At 53.3% G+C, this 23,922-nt stretch overlaps 1 protein-coding gene across 1 annotated transcript; it reads left to right on the top strand.

The window, feature by feature from the left end:
- Nucleotides 1–6,264: 6,264 nt before the first annotated feature.
- Nucleotides 6,265–18,991, top strand: BPIFB6 (BPI fold containing family B member 6). Its single transcript, XM_027070305.2, has 15 exons — nucleotides 6,265–6,361; nucleotides 7,692–7,791; nucleotides 8,830–8,934; nucleotides 9,407–9,556; nucleotides 9,715–9,778; nucleotides 10,219–10,279; nucleotides 11,077–11,168; nucleotides 11,960–12,136; nucleotides 13,185–13,238; nucleotides 13,868–14,041; nucleotides 14,798–14,865; nucleotides 16,261–16,306; nucleotides 17,168–17,231; nucleotides 18,135–18,211; nucleotides 18,822–18,991. Exons 1-15 carry the CDS (start codon nucleotides 6,265–6,267, stop codon nucleotides 18,858–18,860), a joined length of 1,368 nt encoding a protein of 455 aa, XP_026926106.2. The 3' UTR covers nucleotides 18,861–18,991.
- Nucleotides 18,992–23,922: the final 4,931 nt, after the last annotated feature.

Below are 23,922 nucleotides of genomic sequence, written 5' to 3'. Positions count from 1 at the left end.
AGGGTTACAGGTTCATCCCGACTCGGTGTGACAGGCGGAGGGGCCTGGAGCGACCCCAGGGTCTGGGTGGTAGGGAGGGGCACGGGCAGCGCTGAGAAAAGGGAAGGCCCGACCCTAACATCCAACCTCGCGATTGTGCTCAGGACAGCACGGCTGTTATTTCATTTGCTTGCTTAGTGAATTCATTCATTAATCCTACTTTTATTTGGACTTAAAATGGGCTCAGTCCAGGGCTAGGTGATTTGGAATATGACAAAGGCAAAAATTTTAAGAATACAGACCCAACCAGGAGAGAAAGTTAATAGCTTAGAAAAGGATTGTAAGCTCGGTATATAGGGTCCATCTATTAAGTGGCCAGTCCAGTGATCCAACCTTCCTTCCTTCCTTCCATCCATCTGTCCATCCACATATCTACCCATTTATCCAATCAGCTTCCTCACCCAGATAGGCCTTTGTTTGTACCCATGATGTGCCTGGTTCTACAATAGATACTCCTTTGAGAGGAGGGGATGAGCACTGGGGAGGTGGCGGCTGCATGCAGACACATGTGGGTGCTTACAGAGGGAGTCCGGGCCCTGACACGGGCAAGAGGCTTTCAGATCGGATGCACCAGAGGGGTGGGGTGGGGGGGTGAGGTAAGCGCTCTGGTTTGTTTGGAAAGGGCTGCAGAGAGCCTGTCCCAGGCTGAGGCTGCAGGGTGGCAGAGGGGGTCACATTCTGGGCCAGTTGGACGGTCTCGCAGCCACACGACTAAGTAAGTGCATGAAGCCCGTTCTTCTTGCATGCCCTCCCATGCCCGCAGCTGAGGGCACACTCACTCTAAAGGGGAAACGCTGAAACAAATCTGAGTGTGGGAGGGTGCATGCAGAGCAGTGGGACAGTCACTGCTGACACGTGGGGCAGAGAAGGCGAGCCTGCGCCCTCTCAGGTCTGGTCTGGCTCCTTCACGGGTCGCGTCCCCCCGCCCCCCATACACCTTGCACACACTTTCTCTCTGAGCTGTTGCTCTTTCTCCCCCTGGGACACCAGAATCTGAACCAGTTTACCCCTGTCCACCAGCTCAAATGCAGTCTCCCCTGGCCACACCCAAACCCCTCCACCCTGGTGACTCTGACGTCCTTCAATTTCAGACCACTGTCGTTGGGGCCTGTGGCTTCCCTCACAGAGCCTAGCATGGCAGGTGCATATAAATGTGTGGTTAGTGAGCTGCTGACCGTTGCATATGCTTGGTCCAGGCTTGCCCCAGCCCCCAGCCCCAGGAAGCCGCGTGGAGACCAAGCCCCATAGGTAAATGGGGGAGCCACCTTTGTTGTGTCCCCAAAGCATCTCCAGGAAGGGGAAAGATGGCACCGAACTTCAGAACCAGCCCAGTCTTCTGTGTCAAAGAGGTAGGGGAAGGAGGGAGGCTGGGAGGATTCCCTGGAGGAAGCAGGCTGAATTTGGAGCAGTGGTGGGCGGGTGTTATAGGGGACCAGGCAGGGCGATCCTGGGGTGTGTGGAAGGGAGGTCAGACGGGCAGGCGTGGGCCTTCTTGGGTGTGCCTTGGAAGGTCTTGGCCTGGGATCTGGAGTCCCTTGGATCCAGATTTAACTCCTGGTTGTGCCATCACTTGCTGTATGACCTTGAGCCTCAGTTTCTCCATCTGTAAAATGGAGAAAATTGCCAAAGTGCTCATCTCATAGGGTGGTCCTAAGGTTTAAATGCTCTAGTGCAGATCAAACACTTAGCAGGATGCCTGGCGCAGGTCACGGGCACAGTAAACGGCCCTCTTATTGCTTTCATTATTGGCTGAATGAAAGCTGGGTCAGAGCAGCTTTGAGAGGTCCAGCCACAAGCTTGCTGGACCAGTATTCCCCGAGGGAACCCTGAAGCCACATGGCGACCCAGGGCCCCAAGAAAAACTCTCTGCTTCCTTGCAATAATTTCATTTTAGGGAGATTGCCTCCTACCTGGCCATTGGAAGTCAGTTAGGACCAGTTTACTTTGAACTTGGGGGGACAGGGGATGACATGAAGGTCCTTTTCCCTCTCGGAAAGCGTATTGTTATTCTTCTCACAATTATAGAGAGGATAAAACAGCAGCCAAGGCCACACTGTGGGGACAGTGGCTGGGGCGGGGGCCCAGATCACTGACACTAGGCAGGGGGCTTCTCCAGCCTTCCCGCTCTCCCCACAGTACCTGGGATGGCCCTAGGGGGAGGCAAGGAAAGCCAGGTGACCTGAGGTACACCAGGGCGGATTTGCACTGCAGGGGGAGGGCAGGTGAGGCTTGTCTGTCCCTCTGTCTGTTGGGGGTGGATCAGCAGGGATAAAATGATGCTATCTGTAGACTGACTCCTCCAGCTCAGGGCTCGGATCAGGGTGAAGCCTGGCTGGGCCGGCCCAGGCCCTTCTCTCCTCCTGTCCCAACCTGGCTTCAGTCCTGCTGACCTCAGGCAGGCCCTTGCCCCCTCTGGCCTCAGTGGCCCCATGTGCACATTGGGCACAGCAGCGTCCTCCAACGTTCAGACCTATGGGCTCCCTGTGGGTAGATGAGGAAAACCTCAGGCCTCCAGCAGCCCCCTGCGACTCTCTCTCACTCTCGAGGTGCCCCCAGCCAGGCCCCCTGAGGGCCTCATGGTAAGCACACCAGAGGCTGGACACCCAAGGCCAAGGCCTGGGTTCCGGCCCCAGCCCTGTGGCCAGCCTGCGTGTGGCCCTGGGATCACTCTGCCTTCATTGTCCTCTAGGTTTGGAGCTCGAGAGAAGCTCACCTGGTATTTGCCACTCCTGGCATTTCCTCTAGGAGGGTCCCTCTGATGATATCCCACTGGGCCATTAGCTCCCAGTGCCCTGTATGAGTCTCAGATGCTCCGGGCAATGCTGGCCAGGCCTTTGCATCGTCGGCACCTGCCTGAGACACCTGTCCACTGCCTTGAAGAGCTGGCTTTGCTCACCCTTCAGGCATCAGCTCCAACACCCTCTGCTCCAGGAATCTTTGGCTCTAATGTCAAGCCCTTTCTTCCCTTCCTATCCCATCCCCCTGGTTCAGTGGCTTCCACCACCCTTACCTCCCCAGGAATGACCTGGCTCTATGATTATTGATTTGTCACATGCCCGTCTCCCACTGTAGGCTCCAGGAGGAGCCCCAACACTCCGTTCACTGCAGCACCCCTAGTAGGCCTGGCACACAGTAGGTTCTCAATCAATGTGAAAGAAACAGATGAGTGCCCACTATGTGTCCAGCCTGGTGGGAGGTGCTGAGTCCAGGGGAGGGGGCAGCGTGAGCACTGAGGCCTGCTAAGGCAACCGCATCCCCTCCCCAGTGCCCACCCTCATGCAGCCACCCAGGCTCCCCAGCCACTCTCCTCCTCCGTGCTATTTACATTGGAATGGACTGAAGCATCACGTGAACATCAGGGCTCTGTTCTTTGGACCTCTAGATAATTATCTGGGCCTTATTAAGCCCTTAATTATCCAAACAGCTAATCAGGCTCCTGAATATAAGGACTTTCTCGCTCCTGGGTCAGGAGGCAGAGGTCGGTCATCTGCAGGATATCCTTGGGCTCAGCAAGGTAAGGACAGGCCCCACCTGTGGAGCTCTCCCCAGAGAATGTCTTTTACAGTTGAGAACACTGGGGCCCAGAGACGGGAAGGGACTTGCCTGAGATCACACAGCAAGGGCTTGGATCTATGTCCTGACGGCTACCCAGTGCTCCCCACCTAACAGGAAGCCACTGGACATTGAAATCTTCAGATGCTGCAGGACTTAGGCAAGATCAAGGAGACAGAAGACCTGAGGGGCCTCCCTGGGCTCCATCTGAAGCTGAGGGAAGACCATGGAGGTCCTTCTTTGCAGGAGCTCACAGCTGAGCTGGGACAACAGTGGCAGGGAGCAGGCAGTTAGGCATTTGTCAGGCAAAGAGAGGGAGGAAGGGACTTCAGGTGGAGGAAAATGTGTGAGCAAAGGATGGGGTGGGGGCAGCAGGGAATGCTCATCTTGGGTGGGATGGATTAAGAATACAATCAAGTTCAAGCTGTGATCTTTGAAACTGAGGGTGGTTGGGGATGGAGGGGAGGCTTCCCGGCGGAGGAGGCAAAGACTGAAACTAAGACTTGATGGACAGGCGGGCTGTGGATGGGTGGGGGAAGGGCATTCTAAGAGGATGGAACAGCTCAGGCAAAAGTCAAGCAAAGTCAGAAACAAAACCCTGGCATTGGCCGTTTGTCCTAGAAATACCTGTGCGACGTTGTTACCCCAAGGGCAAAAAATCCTGCCCGAGTAGCCTTACTGCCTGGCAATAGGTCTGGCCTGGGAATGTGGAGACTGAGGTGGTGCTTTCTTGGGGCTCAGTCTCCCCAGCTGGGAGCCGGGGCTGGGGCTGGAAGAGACCTTCACCAAGTCCCTACCAGCTCTGACACCCTGACACCAAACTTCACAGTTCCCTTGGGGATGATTTTCAAAGACACTTGGCACTGGGCATGCATGTACCCGGCACATGCCCGTGGCACACGAGTGTGTGTGTCCATAGAGGTCAAGGAAACACCAAGAGTGATTATATTCAAGCCCAGATAGAGCTTTACAAATTGAATGGGATGAGAGAGAAGTAGATCACACTTTCATTTAGCAAATATTGTGATCATAGGCCTGAATGGTCTCCCTGGGGCGGTCGTTGTTGTTGTTGTTGTTGTTGTTTTACTGTTTATTTATTTTGAGAGAGAGAGAGAGAGAGAGAGCATGCACGAGAGAGTGGGGGAGGGGCAGGGAGAGAGGAAGAGAGAGAATCCCAAGCAGGCTCCACACTGTCAGTGCAGTGGGGCTCGAACTCACGAACTCTGAGATCAGGACCTGAGTGGAGGTCAAGAGTTGGATGCCCAACCGACGGAGCCGCCCAGGTGCCCCTCCCTGGCTTTTAAAAAAAAAAAATTTTTTTTTTAACATTTATTTATTTTTGAGACAGAGAGAGACAGAGCATGAACAGGGGAGGGGCAGAGAGAGAGGGAGACATAGAATCTGAAACAGGCTGCAGGTTCTGAGCTGTCAGCACAGAGCCCGACACGGGGCTCGAACCCACGGACCATGAGATCATGACCTGAGCCGAAGTTGGACGCTTAACCGACTGAGCCACCCAGGCACCCCACCTCCCTGGCTTTTTAAAAGCTGCCTGCTTCTCATCCTTCAGATCTCAGCCTAAATATCTCCTCAGAGTCCTTCCCTGAGCACCCCACCCCATGCCCCGTGCGCACGCACATACACAACTCATGCATTTTATCCCATTCTATCACTTCTCTTTAAGATTCAGGAAGAGCAGGACTCTCTCTGCCACGTGTACCTTGTAGCCCGGCCTGCCTGGCACATAGTAGGCACTCAATAAATGTGAGGCAAATGAATGAGCGCAGGTATGGGCTCCGACTGGGGAGGTGGCCCCGGTAGGCGCCCCTCTCTCTGGATCCGCGCAGCCCTCAGTGGCCGAGCCTGCTGTTAGCAGGAGTCCAACTAGAGCTCCCCGTCTCTGGGTGACACGGACCAGGCCCTGCGGTCCCTTCTGGATTCTTTTCAGCCACAGCTCAAACCTGAAATAAACACTTGGCCTCTGCTTGGGAGCATTTCAGGTCTCAGTAGGTGAGAGGGAGGGGTTTCTGGGGGCCCAGGGTTGGGGGTGAGGCTTTTCTGGGCACCTTGAAGGGCCTGGAGTAGGAGGTCTACTCACTGCCTGTGGGACTGTGGGTGTGTGCCTCAGTTTCTCTTTTGGTGTGGTAATGTCTCATCTCAAGGGGTCTTAAGGGGCTGTAAGTTGAGATTTCTGGAGGTGAGACTGAGCTGGAGGGAGTGGGGGTGCCATTGGCTGTAGTGTCAGGGTCGGGGGAGCAGAGGGCCCCCGTTCCCATGCTGCCTTGGGAATTCCCAGTCCCCTCTGCGGCCCCAGCATTGCCTGGCACTGAGCTGCACTTGGACTTATGCAAAACTGCAGCTGAACCTCCCACCACCCCCTTTACGCGGGCTGGTCAGAACACGCATCACGCCGACCGATGGGGAAACTGAGGCTTAGAGGGGGAAGTGACCTTCCTGGGGTGACGCAGAGGCCCCGTGTTCAATCAGGACACTCTTTGACCCCTCTGGAAGTCAGTAATAAGGTTTGCTGAACTGGAGTTCAGAGGCCCCTGGACCCCCAAGACCATCCAGGGGGCCTGTTGTCTTCTGGAGCACAGGAGGTCCCCGGAGGAACCAGGGTCTAGGGGACCAGGGTCTAGGAACCAATTCAGGCCCCACGGCACAGGTGGAGCCATGCTGCGGATCCTGTTTCTGGCACTCTGTGGCCTGCTGACCCACACACGAGCTGACCCCGGGGCGCTGCTGCGGCTGGGCCTGGACATCATGAACCGCGGTAAGCTGGCGGGCCCGGGGCCGGGGCTGAGGGGCAGGTAGCGATCACTCATGTTTGCATGGCCGCGAACACCCTATGAGCCTCAAAACAAAGTGAGCAGCAATGATATTACTCTGCCATCTTACAGAGGAGGAAACTGAGGCCCAGAGAAAATGGGGTGACTTGGCCCAGGTCCCTGGGCAAGTTGGAGGCAGAACAGGAAATCCTGCTTCCCCGGAGCCTCTCCTGGCCCCGACTGCAGGGCTGGTGGCCTAAGAGGGCTGTGGGGAAGACAGACGTGAGCCAAATCCCAGCTCAGCTACCGATTTGCTGTGTGACCTCAGGCAAAGTGTTACTGCTCCGCGTTACTGTTTGCTCATCTGTAAATATAAAATGTAAAGAAATGTAAAATAGGGTAACCGGTCCTTACTTGGGCAGATGAAATGAAATGTGAGATTAAAACCTCCTGGAGGGGCTTTAGTGAAACTTACTTCCCACCTCCCAGCTCCATGACTTTGAGGGAAATGAAGTCGCACGGAGGTGCAAAGAGGTGGTGACAGCTCTCCCGGCTCCGTGTTCGTCCCCTCTCTGGGAATCGGCCTATGACCATTGTGCAGGTGTTTGTTTCTGGCATCGTGGCATTCAGGGTTGGGGCCTCCTGGCCTGGGGAACCAGCAGAATCTGCATCTTTAACAAGCTGTCAGACGAGTTCCCTAGTCCCCCGGCTTTGAGAGTGGCTGGGCCACAGGATAAGGTCACCACTCTGGCTTGGGGTTTAGGGCCCCCTCTTGATACGCCCCCCCCCCCCCCCGCAAACTGTTCTAGTCTCTGTCATGCCCCTCCCCACCCTCCAGCCATGTTAGGTTTCTCACCCTTGCCTCACCCTGCCACCTTCTTCCCTGCTTCTCTACCTTTGCATTTTGTATGCCCACTGCCGGCAGTGGCCTCCTTTACCTCTTTGCTTCCTGGTGAAAATTCCTATCTTTCCTGCTCCTATCAGGACCAACTGAGATGGCACCGCCTCCTGGAAGCCTTCCCCAGCTCTTCTCTTCTGGCCCAAACCCCTCCTGTGGTTCCTCCAGCTGCCCAGTGTATTATGGCTCTTGTCACTTGTTACTGTCGTTGCTGGCAACTGTCTCCCCTGTGAGGCTGGAGGAGGACAGGGGTCAGGCATGATTCCTCTCTGGGTCTCTGGATCACCCAGCCCCGGGTGGGGCACAGTGACTCTGGGCACAGAGTGGTGTCACTTGTGAGTGGCCTGTGCCTGGGATGCCTGAGAGGTTGGCCCAGGGCAGGAAAGTAGCGGGGAGACCAGCTAAGTGTCTCTCTGGATACCCCCCTTTTCCAGAGGTACAGAGTGCCATGGATGAGAGCCATATCCTGGAGCAGATGGCAGCTGAGGCGGGCAAGAAGCGGCCGGGAATGAAACCCATCAAGGGCATCACCAAGTGAGCAGGGGAAGGGCTTTGGGGGTGGCAGGGAGAGGGTGGTGGGGAATGCTGTGCCCAGGACCTGAGAAGGCAGGAGGGAGAGCTGGGGCAGGGCCTGGGGCCTCTGCCCTGCTTTGCCGGTGGCTTGCTATGTGACCCTGGGTAGGTCACTGCTCCTACCTGGGCCTCAGTCATCCACTGGAGACAATTCCTGCCTCTTGTGAACATTGGGAGGAGGAAGTAAGGTTGAGAAGTCAAATCCCAGCTCCCTGCATGCAGCCGGGACTCACTGAATGCACGTGAAATTGAAGGAAAATTTCTCAAATGACAGAGCCAGAAAGGTATCAACCACCATCTAATGATGAGGCAAATTGGTTCCATTGCAAGCGCTCGGTGGGATCGATTGGTAGGGGCTGCCTGGAATGAGGTGCTGGGGAGGGTGGGCTCTGTGGCACAGACTGTGATCAATTAGCAATGTCTGCCAAGAGCTCAGGAATGGAGGGGAGGATTAGGCGGGCCATGTCTTTGTTATCCTGGATCTCGACTGGTGGTTTTCAGCCAGGGGCGTTTTGCCTCCAAGGGACATTCGGCAATGTCTGGAAACATTTTTGGTTATCGCGACTTGCTGGAGAGGGTAGGCAGAGGTGCATATGGTGCCTCCAGGGGTGGAAGCCAGGGATGCAGCTAACCATCCTTCAAGGCACAGGTCAGCCCCCCACAGCAAAGAATTATTCTGCCCACATGTCAACGGTGCCACTGTTGAAAAGCCCTGATCCAGGCAAACCTCCCCATTTTGCCAGTGGGGAAACTGAGGCCCATCAAGGGGAAGGGTGCAGCCCCAGATCACCCGGCCAAGTCGTACACAAGTACTTCTGTGTACAAACTGGTTCGTGTCCAGCCCTTGCGTTTCTCAATGGTCAGGCAGGCTTCTCCTTATGACATGGGATGGGGCATGGGATGGGGCAAGACTTCCCCAGCCAGGGGGTGGAGGAGTGGGTTAAGAGCCTGGCTCTTACCTGCCTGGTTTCATTGCTGTGGATGTCTGTCGCCTCCCAGTCTGAAGGTGAAGGATGTGCAGCTGCCTGTCATCACACTGAGCTTCCTACCTGGGGTGGGCATCTTCCAGTGTGTGTCCACCGGCATGACCATCACTGGCAAGAGGTGAGTACAGCAGAGGAGGGCGGGAGGGAAGGGAGATGGCCTCGTCTTACTCTTACATGTACATGTATTGCATACCTACTGGGAGCCACCTGGGCACTGTGGTCTGAGATAGTGCATGTTGGGTTCCTGCATTTGATGGGAACCAGACTTGAGCACAGACGATCACAAACTCAGTGACTAGCCTAGGACAGAGGAAGCACTGGCAGCGTGAGGGGAACCAGAAAAGGCTTTGGGGGAGATAATGATAGCTGAGTAGGGTTTTGAAGGATGTGTAGGAGGTTACCAAAGCAAAAGGGAACAGGAAAGACCCATTTTGTGACCTTGGGCAAATCCATCTTCTTTTCTATCCTGTGGGGGTGGTGCCTCACCCTTTCCTCCTCCCAGAGCTGCTGAGACTGAGGGCAAAGAGGAGACAGGGAGAGTGGCCACAGTGGCAAAGATGCCCATGATGCCTGCTTGCCCTCTCCTCCAGCTTCATAGGTGGGAACATGGAGATCATCGTGGTTCTGAACATCACAGCCACCAACCGGCTTCTGCAGGATGAGAAAACGGGTCTCCCCACGTTCAAGAGTGAGGGCTGTGAGGTCATCCTGGTCAGCGTGAAGACCAACCTGCCTAGCAAGTGAGGGGCTCTGTGGCTGGGGAGGAAGTTGGGGTCCACGCTACCACCCCTGCCCAGCTTCCCACTTCCCGAGCCACTGCACTTCCCCAGTTGTGTCCCTGAATGTCCTGTGCCTAATTTCCTGCCATCTGTGCCCTGTCCCCATCCTCTGCGTCCAGCATGCTGCCTAAGGTTGTCAACAAGTTCCTGGACAGCACCCTACACAAAGTGCTTCCTAGCCTGGTGAGTACCAGGGCAAGTGTCAACCCACATCCATAGGTGTGCTCAGACAATGGCGAGTGCGTTTTCCCTTGGCTGTGACCCTGACTGACTGACGGTAGCTGAGGAGGATTCTGAGGCTGTTGGTGTCTCTAGTGATGTCTGCCATGAGCACAGAAGGAGAAAATGGCAGACTACATACCACAGCCTGCCCCCCCGCCCCGCCTCCATTACTCATTCCTCTCATTGGGGAATGAGTCTACTGATTTTCAGGCTGTGGTCAGGAGCTCTGGATTCTAGTCCAGGTTCTGCCATTGATTTTCCATGTGATGTGTAGACTCGGTTTCCCCTTCAGCCCTTGTCCCTCCAGGGCTCTTGGGTCTCCCCATGGAGTACCATTCAGCTGTGAGAAGTGAGGCTTCCATGCAGGGGCCCCCTCAGCCCAGTACCTTCTCTGCTTCCAGATGTGTCCAGCCATCGATGCGGTCCTGGTGTATGTGAACAGGAAGTGGGCCAACCTGAATGGTAGGTAGCCCTAGCCATGCCTCGCTCACACATGGGGACATCAGGATGGCTGGACTTTGAGGCCCCCGTTCTCCATTCAAGCATCTGCTCTAAGCCCAGGCTTGGGACTGAGGAGGTCTAAGGTCATGGTGTCCCTCCATCTGCCTACTGTCCAGATGGGAGGCCTGAGGCCCTGAGGGACTCTGGGCTTTTTGTCTCCGCCTCCCATCCAGTGTTCTACCCCTCACCCCCTAGACTCCAAGAACAGCAGCTATCGTAGGCTCATCCACAAAGCCTACACCCTGAATAGTAATCCTATAGTGGTGACCTCTAACTCTTTCCTTTGTCGAGGGGATTTACTACCTCTGTTTTCTCAGGATTCATAGGGTTCCCTAGTCAGGTGAGAGGAGAGCCCAATGGCTGGGCCTGAAGAAAACTGGCTCGTGTGCTCAGTAGTGTGGCCTGGAGCAAATCATTTCATTCCTCTGAGCCTCAGTTTTCTCGTCTGTAAAACAGAGCCAATAATCCTAATCACGCCAGTCTATTGTGGGAACTGAGCCACAACACCCCTCGGGAACTCTCAAGCTCTGTGCCTGCAGAGAGGTGTGTGGGAGGAGGATTTCCAGGCCAGCCACCATGGCCTCCCTCCTACAGATGGAATTACTAAGACCCCGAGAGGCTCAAGTAACTTGCCTTGGATCACACAGAGGGCAAGGGTTCCTGGCACCCAGGCCAGCTCAGGTGGCAGCTGACTGGTGCCAGCCTCTATGGCTTGCCCGCAGTTGGTGCCTCTCTGAGTAGAACCTCCTTTTGCACAGCTCCCATGCCCGTGGGCCAGATGGGCATCGTCAAATATGTCCTGACATCCATGCCAACCACCACAGCCAACTATCTCCAAGTAGACTTCAGTGTAAGTGCCAGGGGGCCACCAGGGGACAGGGCTCTCACCAGCCTGCCTCTGCCAGGGGAGGCGGCTGGACTGGGTTGTGGAGGGTGTGAGGGCTCCTCGGGCCCTGGCAGACCAGGCCCGCCATGAAAGTGTTCCCCGAAACTGAAACCTTCTCCCTCTTTCTGCTGTCAACATGAACCCTTCGTCCTGAGCTGACTTCCAGGACTGCTGACCCCACACATGCACCTTCTCCGAGGCTGTCTGCTTCTCCCAATGAGTGGGCCACCCAGTTGTACAGATGGGAACACTGGGGCCCAGGGAGGAGGCAGGACTTGGTTAGGGTCTCACTGTGAGCTGGTGGCAGAGTTGGGTCCTCACTCAGGTCTCCAGATCTCCAGGTGACTAGGTGAGATGCCTCCTCCAGGAATGGGAAGAAAAATCCCGCAATGTCATCTCCCTGTGAAGTCTCCCTCTGGTGTGGTTCTTCCAGGCCCCACGTTGTTTGCTATTTACCTCTTCTGAGAATACACAGAAAGCAGGTCTGTATCAATGAGTGCTCCAACTGGTCAGTCAGACTAAATGAAGTTACTTAAGCAGTCCCATCAGCAACCACCATCGATTAGTGACTGGTTCCCTTATCTTCACAGGTCCCAGTTTGCCCATCTGTACACTGGGAGGGTAGCCTGCTCTTGGCTCTCCCATCTAGGGACTTGCCAACTTGGAGGCTGATTTAGTTTTGAGGGCAGAGCCTTGCCCGCAGCCATAGTTCTTCATGGCCAAGGCTAAGCATGTCTCTCCCCGCTGTCCCACAGCCTGTGGTGCAGCAGCAAGAGGGCAACACCATCCAGCTTGCTGATGCCGGGGAGGCCCTCGAGTTCCCTGAGGGCTATGCTGAAGGCTCTTCACAGCTGCTGCTCTCGGCCACCTTCCTCACCACAGAGCTTGCCCTTCTGCAGAAGTCCTTTAATGTGAATGTCCAGGATATGAAGGTGAGCTGCCCTGTAATGACAGTCCTTGCCCGGTGTGTCTATTCTGAGAATTATCCTGGGGCCATGGGCAACACCAAGACTGGGAGATGCCAGGACTGATCTGGGTTTCTATCATCAGTTTGCCCCAAAACCTACCATCTCTCTGTTCATGTAACCACCATCTACTCATCTATCCTTCCAACTGTTGACACAGCCAGGTATATATCCATCAACCTGCAACTCTCATATACTGGCCATCCATCCACCTTCTTTTTATCCAGTCATCAGCCACTCATTCATTCATCTCGCTATCATATATTCATGCTGTAGACTCTAGCCTTCCAGCTAGTATCCATCCACCCTTTATGCCATCCATACCTAGAACAGGGTCTGGTACTACTGAATAAGTGAGTCCACGTATCTGACCTTAGTCACCCAAACACCCATCTATCCACCCAACTCTCCATTATTCATCCTCCTACTCATCTATCCATTCATCCGTCATCACTGATCAAGGCATTCATCCCCCCATCCATGTAACCACCATCCATCCATGTACTTTCTCATCCATCCTCCCACCAATCAATCCATTCATCATCCATTCTCCCACCTGTTTATCAGACCATTCCACACCTTCATATCCACTCTCCTCCCATACGTCATTCCTTTCATCCTTCCATCCACCCCCCACCTGTGCATCTATTATTCATTCTCCTACATAAGTGTTCATCCATCCATCCATGCATCCATTCAGCACTCATTTGTTTATCCATTTCCCATTCATCTATCCATCCACAAAGCTGTCCACCCACCCCCTCTCATACATCACATCCATCCATCTGTCTGCCACTTTTTCATCCAACATTTTCTCAGCATCTGACGTTACGCTAAGAGCCATGGGCATTGGGATGTATAAGCCACAGTCTGGGCTAGCCAGGGTCTCCTTATCTACTTAATCACAGAGTAATAAGGTTATGATGAAGGGAACCTCAGAGGGCATACTTTATAGAGTCTGTTAGGAAGGGGAGGGGAGGGCTTTAGTAGTCCTAACCTTGATTTTGTTTTGTAGATTGGTAAGCTGCCCCCACAAACCACTAAGACACTGGCTGGCTTCATCCCTAAAGTGAGTGCCCTGACCTGCCTTGACCACCATGCCTACTTGGCCTTGTTTTCCAGTTGAAGGGACAAGGGATTTGAGAGGCATCTTTTCTTTTTTTTCTTAAAACAAATTTTTTTTTATTTAATGTTTATTTTTGAGAGAGACAGAGTGCAAGTCGGGGGTGGAGGGGGAGGCAGAGAGAGAGGCAGATACAGAAGCTGAAGCGGACTCCAGGCTCTGAGCTGTCAGCACAGAACCCAATGCAGGGCTTGAACTCGTGAACTGTGAGATCATGACCTGAGCTGAAGTCAGACACTTTAACTGACTGAACTGCCCAGGCACCCTTGGGAGGCAGCTTTTCAAGGCCACATTTCCCTTGACTGATGTGGAATCATCCCAACGTCTCCATAAAGTGCTCTTTGGGTCCAGCATAGAAGCAGCTCAGGTTTTGTGAGATTTACTTTCTATGTCCAATAAGAAATAGCCAGATTGTCTGTTTTGTTTATTTCCTGATAGACACATTCCAGCCCTTGCATGCCATGTTTCCTGTGTCCAAGGTACAAATCGCCTTATTTCAGGAGGGACTCCTGGTTTCAACTGAAGCCACCAGTCTGAGGTGGCATTCCCTGAGGAGAATTTCCTGCTTTCTGTAGGTAGCTAAGGCCTATCCCAAGCCGAAGCCCTTGGTGACCCAGATCAGGATAAACAAGCCCCCCAAAGTCACCATGAAGACAGGGAAGAGCCTGCTGCACCTCCATGGCACCCTGGAGATGTTTGCTGCTCGGAGGCGAGGGAAAGCTCCTGTATCCCTCTTTCTCCTGGAAACTGTGAGTAGAATCTGTTCCCCATTTAGGCCCAGCCTTGTGGCTGTTCAAGACTGGAGTGTAGGATCTTAGTTAATAGCCAAGTAATGGATTGAAGAATCCTTAATTACTGTCATTTATGTGATCCTAACCTCCTGGGAACTGTCACCTGGCGTCTGATCTTTGGCTCTGCCACTAAACCTTTGAATGGCTAGAAAGATCAACAAACTGAGGTCAAGAGTTCAGTCCTTCCTTTCTCTCTCCTTCCTCTCTCCTTTTGTTCTCCCCCCCTTCCTCCCCCCCCCTTCATTAGCATCTACAAAGGCAGAGAAGGGCTCACCCAGGGGATTATGGGATCCTCGGAAGATCCCAAATCTAGTTGAGGAAATCACAGAGGACTTCCCAGAGGAGGTGATGCCTGAGCTGTGTTTTGAAGGCTGAGCAGGAGCTGGCCAGGGAAAGGGTTGATGCTGGGGAGGCTGGTGATGGAGGGCACTCCAGGTAGAGATCACAGGATGTTCAAAGGCTGAAACAATAGTGCGGTATGCACAAGGACCTACAAATGTGCTAGGTATTCTGAGAGTCTTGCCCTGGGGCAGCTACAGAGAAGATAAGGAGCCTGGGCTGGGGGCAAGGGGAGACTACTGGATTCAGTTCCTGCAGATAAGATGGGCAGAGAGGAAGACCTCTACTTTGTTAAGGCAATGGTACTGGGAAGGTGGGGCCCCTGGTTTTACCACTGCCTTCTCCCTGCTTTTGTCCCCACCTGCCACCCACCAGCACTTCAACCTGAAAATCCAGTACTCAGTTCGTGAGGACCGGCTGCTGATGGTCACCTCTCTGGACAGGTAGGAGTCTGCTGCCTGTGCCGGCGTCCCTGTACTCCCGCGTGGGCATTACCACCAGTGCTTGGTTTTCTGCTCCATAGTCTCCCACTGGTCCATCCAGCATGGCCCACACTGCCAGGCTGCTCTGGTCACTACCCCTGTCCTAAAATCCTCGCTAGCTTGTTACCTGCATGATCTTTTCTCAAATCTTAGCCTGGTCCTCAAGTCCTTTCTCAAATTCTCCCACCAGTGCTCCCACTAGGCTCTTGCACAGCACGTCTGATCGTGGGTCCATGTCCCCTTTTCCCTTAATAGGCTTTTCCCTGTGCCACTTCAAATGCCACCTCCTCCTGGAAGCCTGTCATGCTAGCAACAGCTAACATTTATATGGGAGCAGTGGCTACATATATTACACTCACTATCCTACTTCAACATCCTAGTTTTCCATCCAGTTACTCATTAATTGTTATATTTGTCTTAATCTTTGATCTGACTTGTATTTGGCCAGGATTCTTTCAGAGACAATTTCAACTTAACTGGCTTAAGCCCAAAAGGGAATCTTTGGGCTCACGTGATTGGAGACTCTAGGGGTAGATCTTAATTTCAGGCATGGCTAGATCTTAGGTGCCCAAAGTCCTCAGGATCTCCCTCCTCCCTTGGCCTTTGCTGTCCACTTTGTTGGCTAAATTCTCAGGCAGCCTCTCCCCGCCGGGTGGTGGCAAAGAGGCCAACAACAAAAGAGGCCTGTTGTCCAATAGTTCTAACTAAATTACCAAGACTGCTTCTCATTGGCTTAGCATGGACCACATGGCCAATCCTAAACCAATCACTGACACCAGAGATGAAATGCTCTGATGGGCCAGGTCTGGGTCATGTGCTCACGCTCCGACTCTGTAGGCCTTGGAATGAGAGTGGAAAATGGAGGGTCTGCTACTGGAATAAAGAATAGAATTTGGGAAGATAAAGCCCCCAGACGACCATCACGTGGCCTGTTCTGGTGCCATCATGTATTAGTGCTTATTGGAGGCTGTGCAGGGAAGGAGGTCACGTGAAGGGTCCTAATCTTGTGCCCTGCAAGGATCTGGAGCTGACTGGTTGGGCAGCAAACCTCTGCATACCTGACCTTGGGCAGGAGCAATAGATGTGACTGGGGGTCCCAGAGGGAAGAGTCAGGACCGATGAGATGAGGAAGTGATTTGAGCTGTGGAAAATAATATGGGCTATAATGAAAGGTGATGAGTGCCCCGTCATAGGTAGTATCCAAGCAGAGGCTTATGAGCACCTGGTCTGAAGGCTGTACAGGGACTTCTGCCTCAGACAAGGGTTGTGGGTATTTGTGGTCCCCTTTATCCACGGCCAGGGGCAGTGGCTCTGACTGTGCTGTCTGCTCCTTATCCCCCTCAACACCCCATGCAGATTACTGAGCCTATCACGGGAGTCCTCCTCGATTGGTGCCTTCAGTGTAAGTATCTCAAGTTCTTCTTCCTGACCTGGTTTGGGGGCAAGACTGTGCCTATTCTCCCTCGGCACTGCGGGGACGGGCCCTGAAATGGAGGCAGAGTGAATAGAGCGACCACTGTGGGGCTTGGGGCAGCTGACGTGCTGTGTGACCCTGGGAAAGTCACTTAGCCTCTCTGAGTCCATCTCCTTTTCTGGATAGATTCTGGACATCTCCCTGGATTGGTTTTAATAACACTGTCATGCATAGCAGCAGCCTGAGGCTGGCTTGGTTGGCCTGGCTGTCATTTTTATTAGTCTTTGTAGCCTCAGGGCCCAAGATGGAACCTGAGCAGCTGGTCAACAATAATAACAACAGCACTTGTTGAGTCCTCACTCTGCTCTGGGCTGTACCCAAACTTGCCGAATCCCTGTGCATAGGTGCTATTACATTCCACTGTCACAGATGGGGAAACTGAGGTACAGAGTGGTGGTGAGTGAATGACTGATTGAAACTACTGAGTTTTCTGTAGGAGCAAAATGAAGTCCACAGGTCACCCACGGTGTCTTGAATTCCTCCTACACTATGACCCCAGGCCCATATGTCACTCAACAGGGACCAAGTGGAAGTATAGGGCATCAGCCTACAGTTAAGCAGGGTCCAGCCCAGTTTTGACGCTAGGTGGACAAGTTATTTCATGTCTCTAATATTCATTGCTGTGGTCCCCACACCCAGTCGAAGTGAGGGCTGCGAAAATCTGAGCATCAGATTTTCCTACTTCAACATCCTACTTTTCCATCCAGTTACTCACACTGGATGAATTGAAGTGAAGTGAAGTGAAGTGAACGATGGATGTGAGTATTCCCTCTCCTCTCTCACCCCCAGGAGAAGGAGTTGACTAGCTTCATCACAGATTATCTCCAAGAGGCGTATGTCCCAGTCGTCAATGGTGAGGGCTCCTGTGGGCTTTGATTTTGCTGGTTGTTAAGAAGCACTGTAAGCAGATGGGGCGCCTGGGTGGCGCAGTCGGTTAAGCGTCCGACTTCAGCCAGGTCACGATCTCGCGGTCCGTGGGTTCAAGCCCCGCGTCAGGCTCTGGGCTGATGGCTCAGAGCCTGGAGCCTGTTTCCGATTCTGTGTCTCCCTCTCTCTCTGCCCCTCTCCCGTTCATGCTCTGTCTCTCTCTGTCCCACAAATAAATAAAAACGTTGAAGAAAAAAAAAAATTTAAAGAAGCACTGTAAGCAGGAAGGGATGCCACCTGGGTGCTCCCAAGGCCCTTTCACTGACCCCAGATAAGGGAGGCTAAAAGGGAGTGAATAGTCACTGCTGAGTCTTTGAGGCTGATGTAGTCTATTTTTTTTTTAATGTTTATTTATTTTTGAGACAGAGAGAGACAGAGCATGAATGGGGGAGGGGCAGAGAGAGAGGGAGACACAGGATCGGAAGCAGGCTCCAGGCTCTGAGCCATCAGCCCAGAGCCTGACGCGGGGCTCGAACTCACGGACCGTGAGATCGTGACCTGAGCTGAAGTCGGACGCTCAACCGACTGAGCCACCCAGGCGCCCCAAGGCTGATGTAGTCTAATGTCACCTACCTGGGGACAAAGGCCCCTCCCACAACTTGGGACCCTTGCCCCTTGACCCTATGCCATGGGTCCGATCTTGACCCAGGCCTGGGGTATAAATACACGGTGGTGAGGCTTATGTGCTCTGTGCCTGTGCGGCTGGCAGACGTCATCCTTCACTCACCGTGCTGTTTCCCACTACTCTGTTCCAGACAGCCAAGGAGTGGCTTTAAGGAGTAGTCAGCTACAGAGCAGTCGCTGAAATGACTCTTACTGTGTTTCTCAGATGTGCTCCAAGTCGGGTTCCCACTTCCAGACTTGCTGGACATAGATTACAACCTGGCGGAGCTGGACATCGTAGAGGTGAGGAAAGGAGCTGAGAAAAGCCGTGTCAGTCAACACGTTTGGCCAATGAATCAGGAGCAATGAATGGCCAAATGAATCAGGGGGGAGGAGGCTTGAGGAGGGCAGTGGCCATCAGTATGATCCTGCCACTCCCTTGAGCAAGACCCTGCCCCTCAGGACTTGGGCCCCCTTTGGCCAGGGGCTCCCCAGGAGGGAACCTGGATTCTGCTGCCTTCCTTCTCCGTCACCTCGGGCAAGTTACTTCACTTTTCTCTATGCCTCCGTGTTTCTGTTGATAATAGGGGTGTACCCACCTCAGAGAGCTATTGAGATAGTTCACCTAAAGGCATACAGTAAGTGCTTAATAAATACCAGCTTTACGTTACATGCCAAGTATTCTGCTTGGAGCATTAAATCTCCATTTTTCTCACTTGATCTCTCCACTCCGAGAGGGAGGGATGCTGTCCCCACCTGCCCGTTGAGAAAACTGACACCCGGAGACACGAAGGGCCACAGGCGGGTCTAATTTAGCCTCTGCTCCTGGCTTCCATTTCCTGGCCATGAGCCCGACCGGTCCTATCCCCTGCCACGGCCACTCATCCCCACCTGGCCCTTTGCCTCCTGCCAGAATGCCCTGGTGCTGGTGCTCGACTTGAAGCTGGACTGACGGGGGCAGGGTCTGCCCGCATGCCACCGACCGGCTGTGCCCTCTGGAGGAGCCCCCGATTGGAGCCGGTGGGCCTGGCCCCTTCCCACCAGTGGACACCTCCTTTGAAGAGGAGTAAGCGGGGCAGGCCGGGCTGGGCCTTGTCAATAAACAGGAGAAAGATCCTCACAAACATCTGATGGTTTGATCTCTTTATTTGTAATAAATTGACGTCTGCCTTTTCTTCCCCCTCCGTGGGTTTTGGGGTATCAGACCAGCCTGGAGTCCGAGGGATGCTGGTCACGACCTTGGGGGGCAGGCACGGGCTCCCTCATGAAAACCTGCTGAATGCCATGCTCTGGCTTTACTTGTACTATCTCATTTCATCCACACAATAACCCTATGAGAGAAGGGCAACCATTGCTATTCCCACTTTACAGACGAGGAAGTTGAGGCACAGGGCCAGCTCCCTTTACCAGGTCACACAGTTTAGCAAATAGCAAAACGCTTCGCAGCCCGTCTCATCTACTTGCCCCAAATCATATCTTGAGGGTGGCTCTGACGACAGGGAGCCTGCAGAAGCCCAGTGTGTTCCCAGCTCTCCTGTGTCACCCCCTCCGATCCTCACAACAATTAAGGGAGGTGAGGACTGTACCTATTTCACAGATGAGGAGACTGAGGCTCAGAGAAGTAGAACTACTAGCCCAGTGCCACCTGGCAAGTCAAAGGCCAGGGCTCGAATTGGAATTTGGGCTCTCGAGCCCGTCTGTCTGGGTTCAAATCCTGGCTCTGCCTCCTTGCTGCTGTGTGCCCTGGGCAAGTCACTTCCCTCTCTGTTTTCTCACCTGGAAAATGGGAATGATGACGGTACTAACTTCTGCAGCATTGTCGTGAGGATTAAATGAATCAAGCGATGAAAAGTTCTTGCGCACACAGTAAGTGCTCAATAAGCGCTCAGCACAGATGAGTTTTTGAGGCCAAAAGAGATGTGAACAGGTGTGTCTGGTCAGGGTCGGGGAAGGGGTGCTAACTGTGCAAAACCAAGCGCCAGCTTGTGTGTTTTCAAGCCCCCGTCAGTGTGTGAAGAGCCCACGGGTGGGGGCAGTTTGAGCCGCGTGTGCAGACGGGAAGGTCCGTTTGTAGAGGTTTGCGTGTGAAAAGGCCTCCGGTGTCCTGTCCACCCATGTCTGTGAGTCTGTGTGTTCCTGTGGACGCGGTCTGTGCCGGGGGCATTTCCGTGTCTCACAGACAACACTCGTGGGGGGATTGGCTCCCAATATTTGTCATATCTGCCCCATCACCTCTCCCGAGACTGGCACTGATCCTAGTCTCCAAATCGACTCCCCTTAATAGCAAATGTGGGACACTTCAATTTACACAAGGCAATAGGCCAAGCATATTTCAACTAAAAATAAAGAAATAAAGGAGCACCTGGGTGGCTCAGTCGATTAAGTGTCCAACTCGATTTCCGCTCAGGTTGTGATCTCCCAGTTTGTGATAGCAAGCCCCACGTCGGGCTCTGTGCTGACAGCACGGAGCTGCTTGGGATTCTCTCTCCCTCTCTCTCTCTCTCTGCCTCTCCCCCACTCGTGCTCCCTCTTAAAAATAAATAAATAAACATTTTTTAAAAAGATATTAAAAAATAAAAGAAAGGAAGAAAAAATAAAAGAAAATGTAGTTTATACATAATAAAGTGAACAATGCATTTTAAAACAAGTGTCTTCTATGTGGACCCTCAAAATCAGTGTCTTTTGCTAGAAGGTAAAAAAAAAAAAAATCCATAACTTTGAAAAAAAAATGTACATGAGGGGAGATTGGTTGGTACTCCAGTCCTGGAAATTACTGGCGTGGTGCCACGTGTCTGTATCTCTCGGTGTTGGTGCATGCGTCCGTTAGAATGTCTTTATCCCCCCTCTCGGGGATGAGTCTTTGTATGTGGGGGGTCTGGGTGGGTCTGTGACGGTGGGGGGTCCATGTCTGGGCACACATAGGTGTCTGTGGGTGGTATGGTGTGGCCAGAGTCTGGTCAGGAGGCCAGCACTCCCGGAGCCTGTGGGGCCTGGACAGGTCCCATCCTGGCCCCAACCCATGCCTGCCACAGAGGAGGGAGGAGGGAGAGGAGAGGGGAGGGAGGAGAGGGGGTCCTCCCTGGCCCAGGCCCAGACGCCAGGGCTGTGTCTCCTTGTCTCCTGCCGCAGGCCTAATCCCATCACCCACCGTTTCCCCAGCGCTGGGACAATGGCAGCATTGAGGCAGGCCTGGCAGATACAGAGGCCTGTGTGATCCAGGGGTGGCTGATACTCTTCCCTGGATATGCCAGAGACGCCCCTTCCACTCCCCCAGTCCCGCCCTTGGATGTGCATACGGTACGCTCGTGGCCACCGGAGCCTCGCTGCCACCTTCCCCAGGCCCACGCTCAGGTGGAGAAACCAAGGCACAGATCTGTGGGAGTCAGGAGGCCTGGGCTCTCACCTTGGTACGACCAAGGGCACGTTGTATGTGCCAGCTCCTCTCTGGACCTCAGTGTTCCCATCTGGGAAATGAGAGAGGGGTCAGATGCTCTCACCTCCACTCTGATTTCAACATTATTTGAATGGTCAGTTACCCTGGGCAGACATGGGGGCCGGGCTGGCAAGGGGAGCCCGGTGCTGTGACCCCAACCCCTGGGAAGGTAACGATGGAGGTTCTCTACCCATGTGCATGGCTCACCTTCCAAGACTCTCCCAGCCCTAGATGAGGAAGTGGAAGCTCAGAGGGGTGAAGTGAGTGGCCCAAGGGCACACGTGTGTGTGAATGGGACGTGAACCCTGTCTGCCCGAGTGTGTCTCCTCCTTCCTCCGCACACCACATTCAGTAGCAGGATGCATCATCCTCCTTTAAAGAAACGAAGTCCAGAGAAGGTGTGTGATTGGCTCAAGGTCACAGCAAGAGAAGGAAGCAGGTCTTTGATTCAGGTTGTTGTTGTTGTTCTTTAATGTTTATTTATTTTTGAGAGACAGAGAAAGAGCGCAAGTAGGGGAGGGGCAGAGAGAGAGGGAGACATAGAATCTGAAGCAGGCTCCAGGCTCTGAGCTGTCAGCACAGAGCCGACGTGCGGCTCGAACTCACAAACGGTGAGATCATGACCTGAGCTGAAACCAAGAGTCAGACGCTTAACTGACTGAACCACCCAGGCACCCCTAAAGTTGATTTTTAAAGAGTGATGTGATTGAGTAACCTGGCTCGGCATCTGAAGTCATCAGGATGAACATTGTACAGGCAGGGGTTCTGAGATTATGGGGTGAATGAGGCAAATACTATCCCACCTTCCCATCTCACCAGGCAGCAGCTCAGGGCTCCATGCAGGAGACAGACCTACAAATACCCAGAAACAAGGTGACAGCCCTACAGGTCACAGACTCTGACAGAGGGAACCCCAGGGGGCTGTGGGATCACAGCCAGCTTGGGGGTCAGGAAGACTTCCCGGGGGAGGGGATGCCTAAGCCAGTTCCCGGAGAAGAATGGCACACAAAAGCCTAAGACCCTACGTCCATACAGTAGCCTGTAGAGCCCCATCGTGTCCTCGGCCATATGCTCCGCACTGCCCTTTGACCGCACAGGCCTCCCTGGTGTTCCTGGAACACAGTATCGCAGCCCTTTGTTCTTGCCCTTCTCTGTGCCTGCTGGGCTCTTCCCCAGACATCCTGGGCCCACTCCCTCTCGTCCTGCAGGTCAAAAGTTATGCCTGCTCCGGTACGAGCCCTCCTCTGACCACCATATTGAAAATTGCATCCCACCCCTGCTGTATTTTTGTCATTAGCCTCTGACTTACTGTATCCCGGGTTTATCTGTTTCCTCCAGGGCTGCACTGTCCAATAGGGTGGCAATATCCCTAAAAGATAATCGAGCACTTGAAATGTGGTGAGTCTAAATTCGGTGTGCTGTTGGTAGATTCTATAGATATACTATGAGAAAAAGATTATAAATCATCCCATCAATAATTTTATACTGATTAAATGTTAAATGATAATATTTTGGATATATTGGGTTAAATAAACTGTACTATTAAAATTAGTGGACTTCGGGGCGCCTGGGTGGCTCAGTCGGTTAAGCGGCTGACTTCGGCTCAGGTCACGATCTCGCGGTCCATGAGTTCGAGCCCCGCGTCGGGCTCTGTGCTGACAGCTCAGAGCCTGGAGCCTGCTTCAGATTCTGTGTCTCTCTCTCTCTCTGACCCTCCCCCATTCATGCTCTGTCTCTGTCTCAAAAATAAATCAACGTTAAAAAAAATTTAAAAAACAATAAAATTAGTGGACTTGTATGTTTTACTTTTTTAAAAAATGTGAGGGTGCCCAGGTGGCTCAGTCGGTTGAGTGTCCAACTTCAGCTCAGGTCATGATCTCGAGGTTCGTGAGCTCGAGCCCCACATCGGACTCGCTGCTGTCAGCGCAGAGCCCTCTTTGAATCCTCAGTCTCCCTCTCTCTCTGCCCCTCCCCCACCCCCGGCTCATACTCACTCTCTCAGAAATGAATAAATACTTATTTTTAAAAATGTGGCTACTAGAACATTTAAAATTGCCTTGTATTTCTATCGGTCATCTCCTTCAGGGGTGGGGATTTGTTTCTCCTGTTTATTGCTGTATCTCCAGCACCTAACAAGTAGTAGTTACTCCACAAATGCCTGCTGAAGAATGTATGAATGAATGGATGAGTGAATGGATGGATGGATGGTTGGATGGATGAATGAATGATGGATGATGGATGATGGATGAGTGGATGAATGAATGAATTTCTCTCCACCATCATTGGCACCAGCCTCAGGAATGGGGAAAAGTGCCTGTTCTGGAGCCCGGGGGACACGGGACCTTGGGAGGTGGGGGGGGGGGGGGGAGGGAGTTGGTGCCCCTCCCCCAAGTTGGTGCAGAGTTCCTCTCTCCAGGTCCCATGGCCATCTCCATGCCAGGCCTGGGGTAGGGGTGGCAGGGGTCTTCCTTTCTTCTCTCCCCTGGCCTTAGTTGGAGTAGGTGGGAGGCAGGGTAGATTCTGTGCCATCAGGGGGCCCTTGGAGAACCTTGGAGGGAGACTCCATAGGTGGGCGGAACGC

This window comes from Acinonyx jubatus, chromosome A3 (assembly GCF_027475565.1).
Source record: "Acinonyx jubatus isolate Ajub_Pintada_27869175 chromosome A3, VMU_Ajub_asm_v1.0, whole genome shotgun sequence".
NCBI lineage: Eukaryota > Metazoa > Chordata > Mammalia > Carnivora > Felidae > Acinonyx > Acinonyx jubatus.
This window is presented reverse-complemented; position numbering and strand designations above follow the sequence as displayed.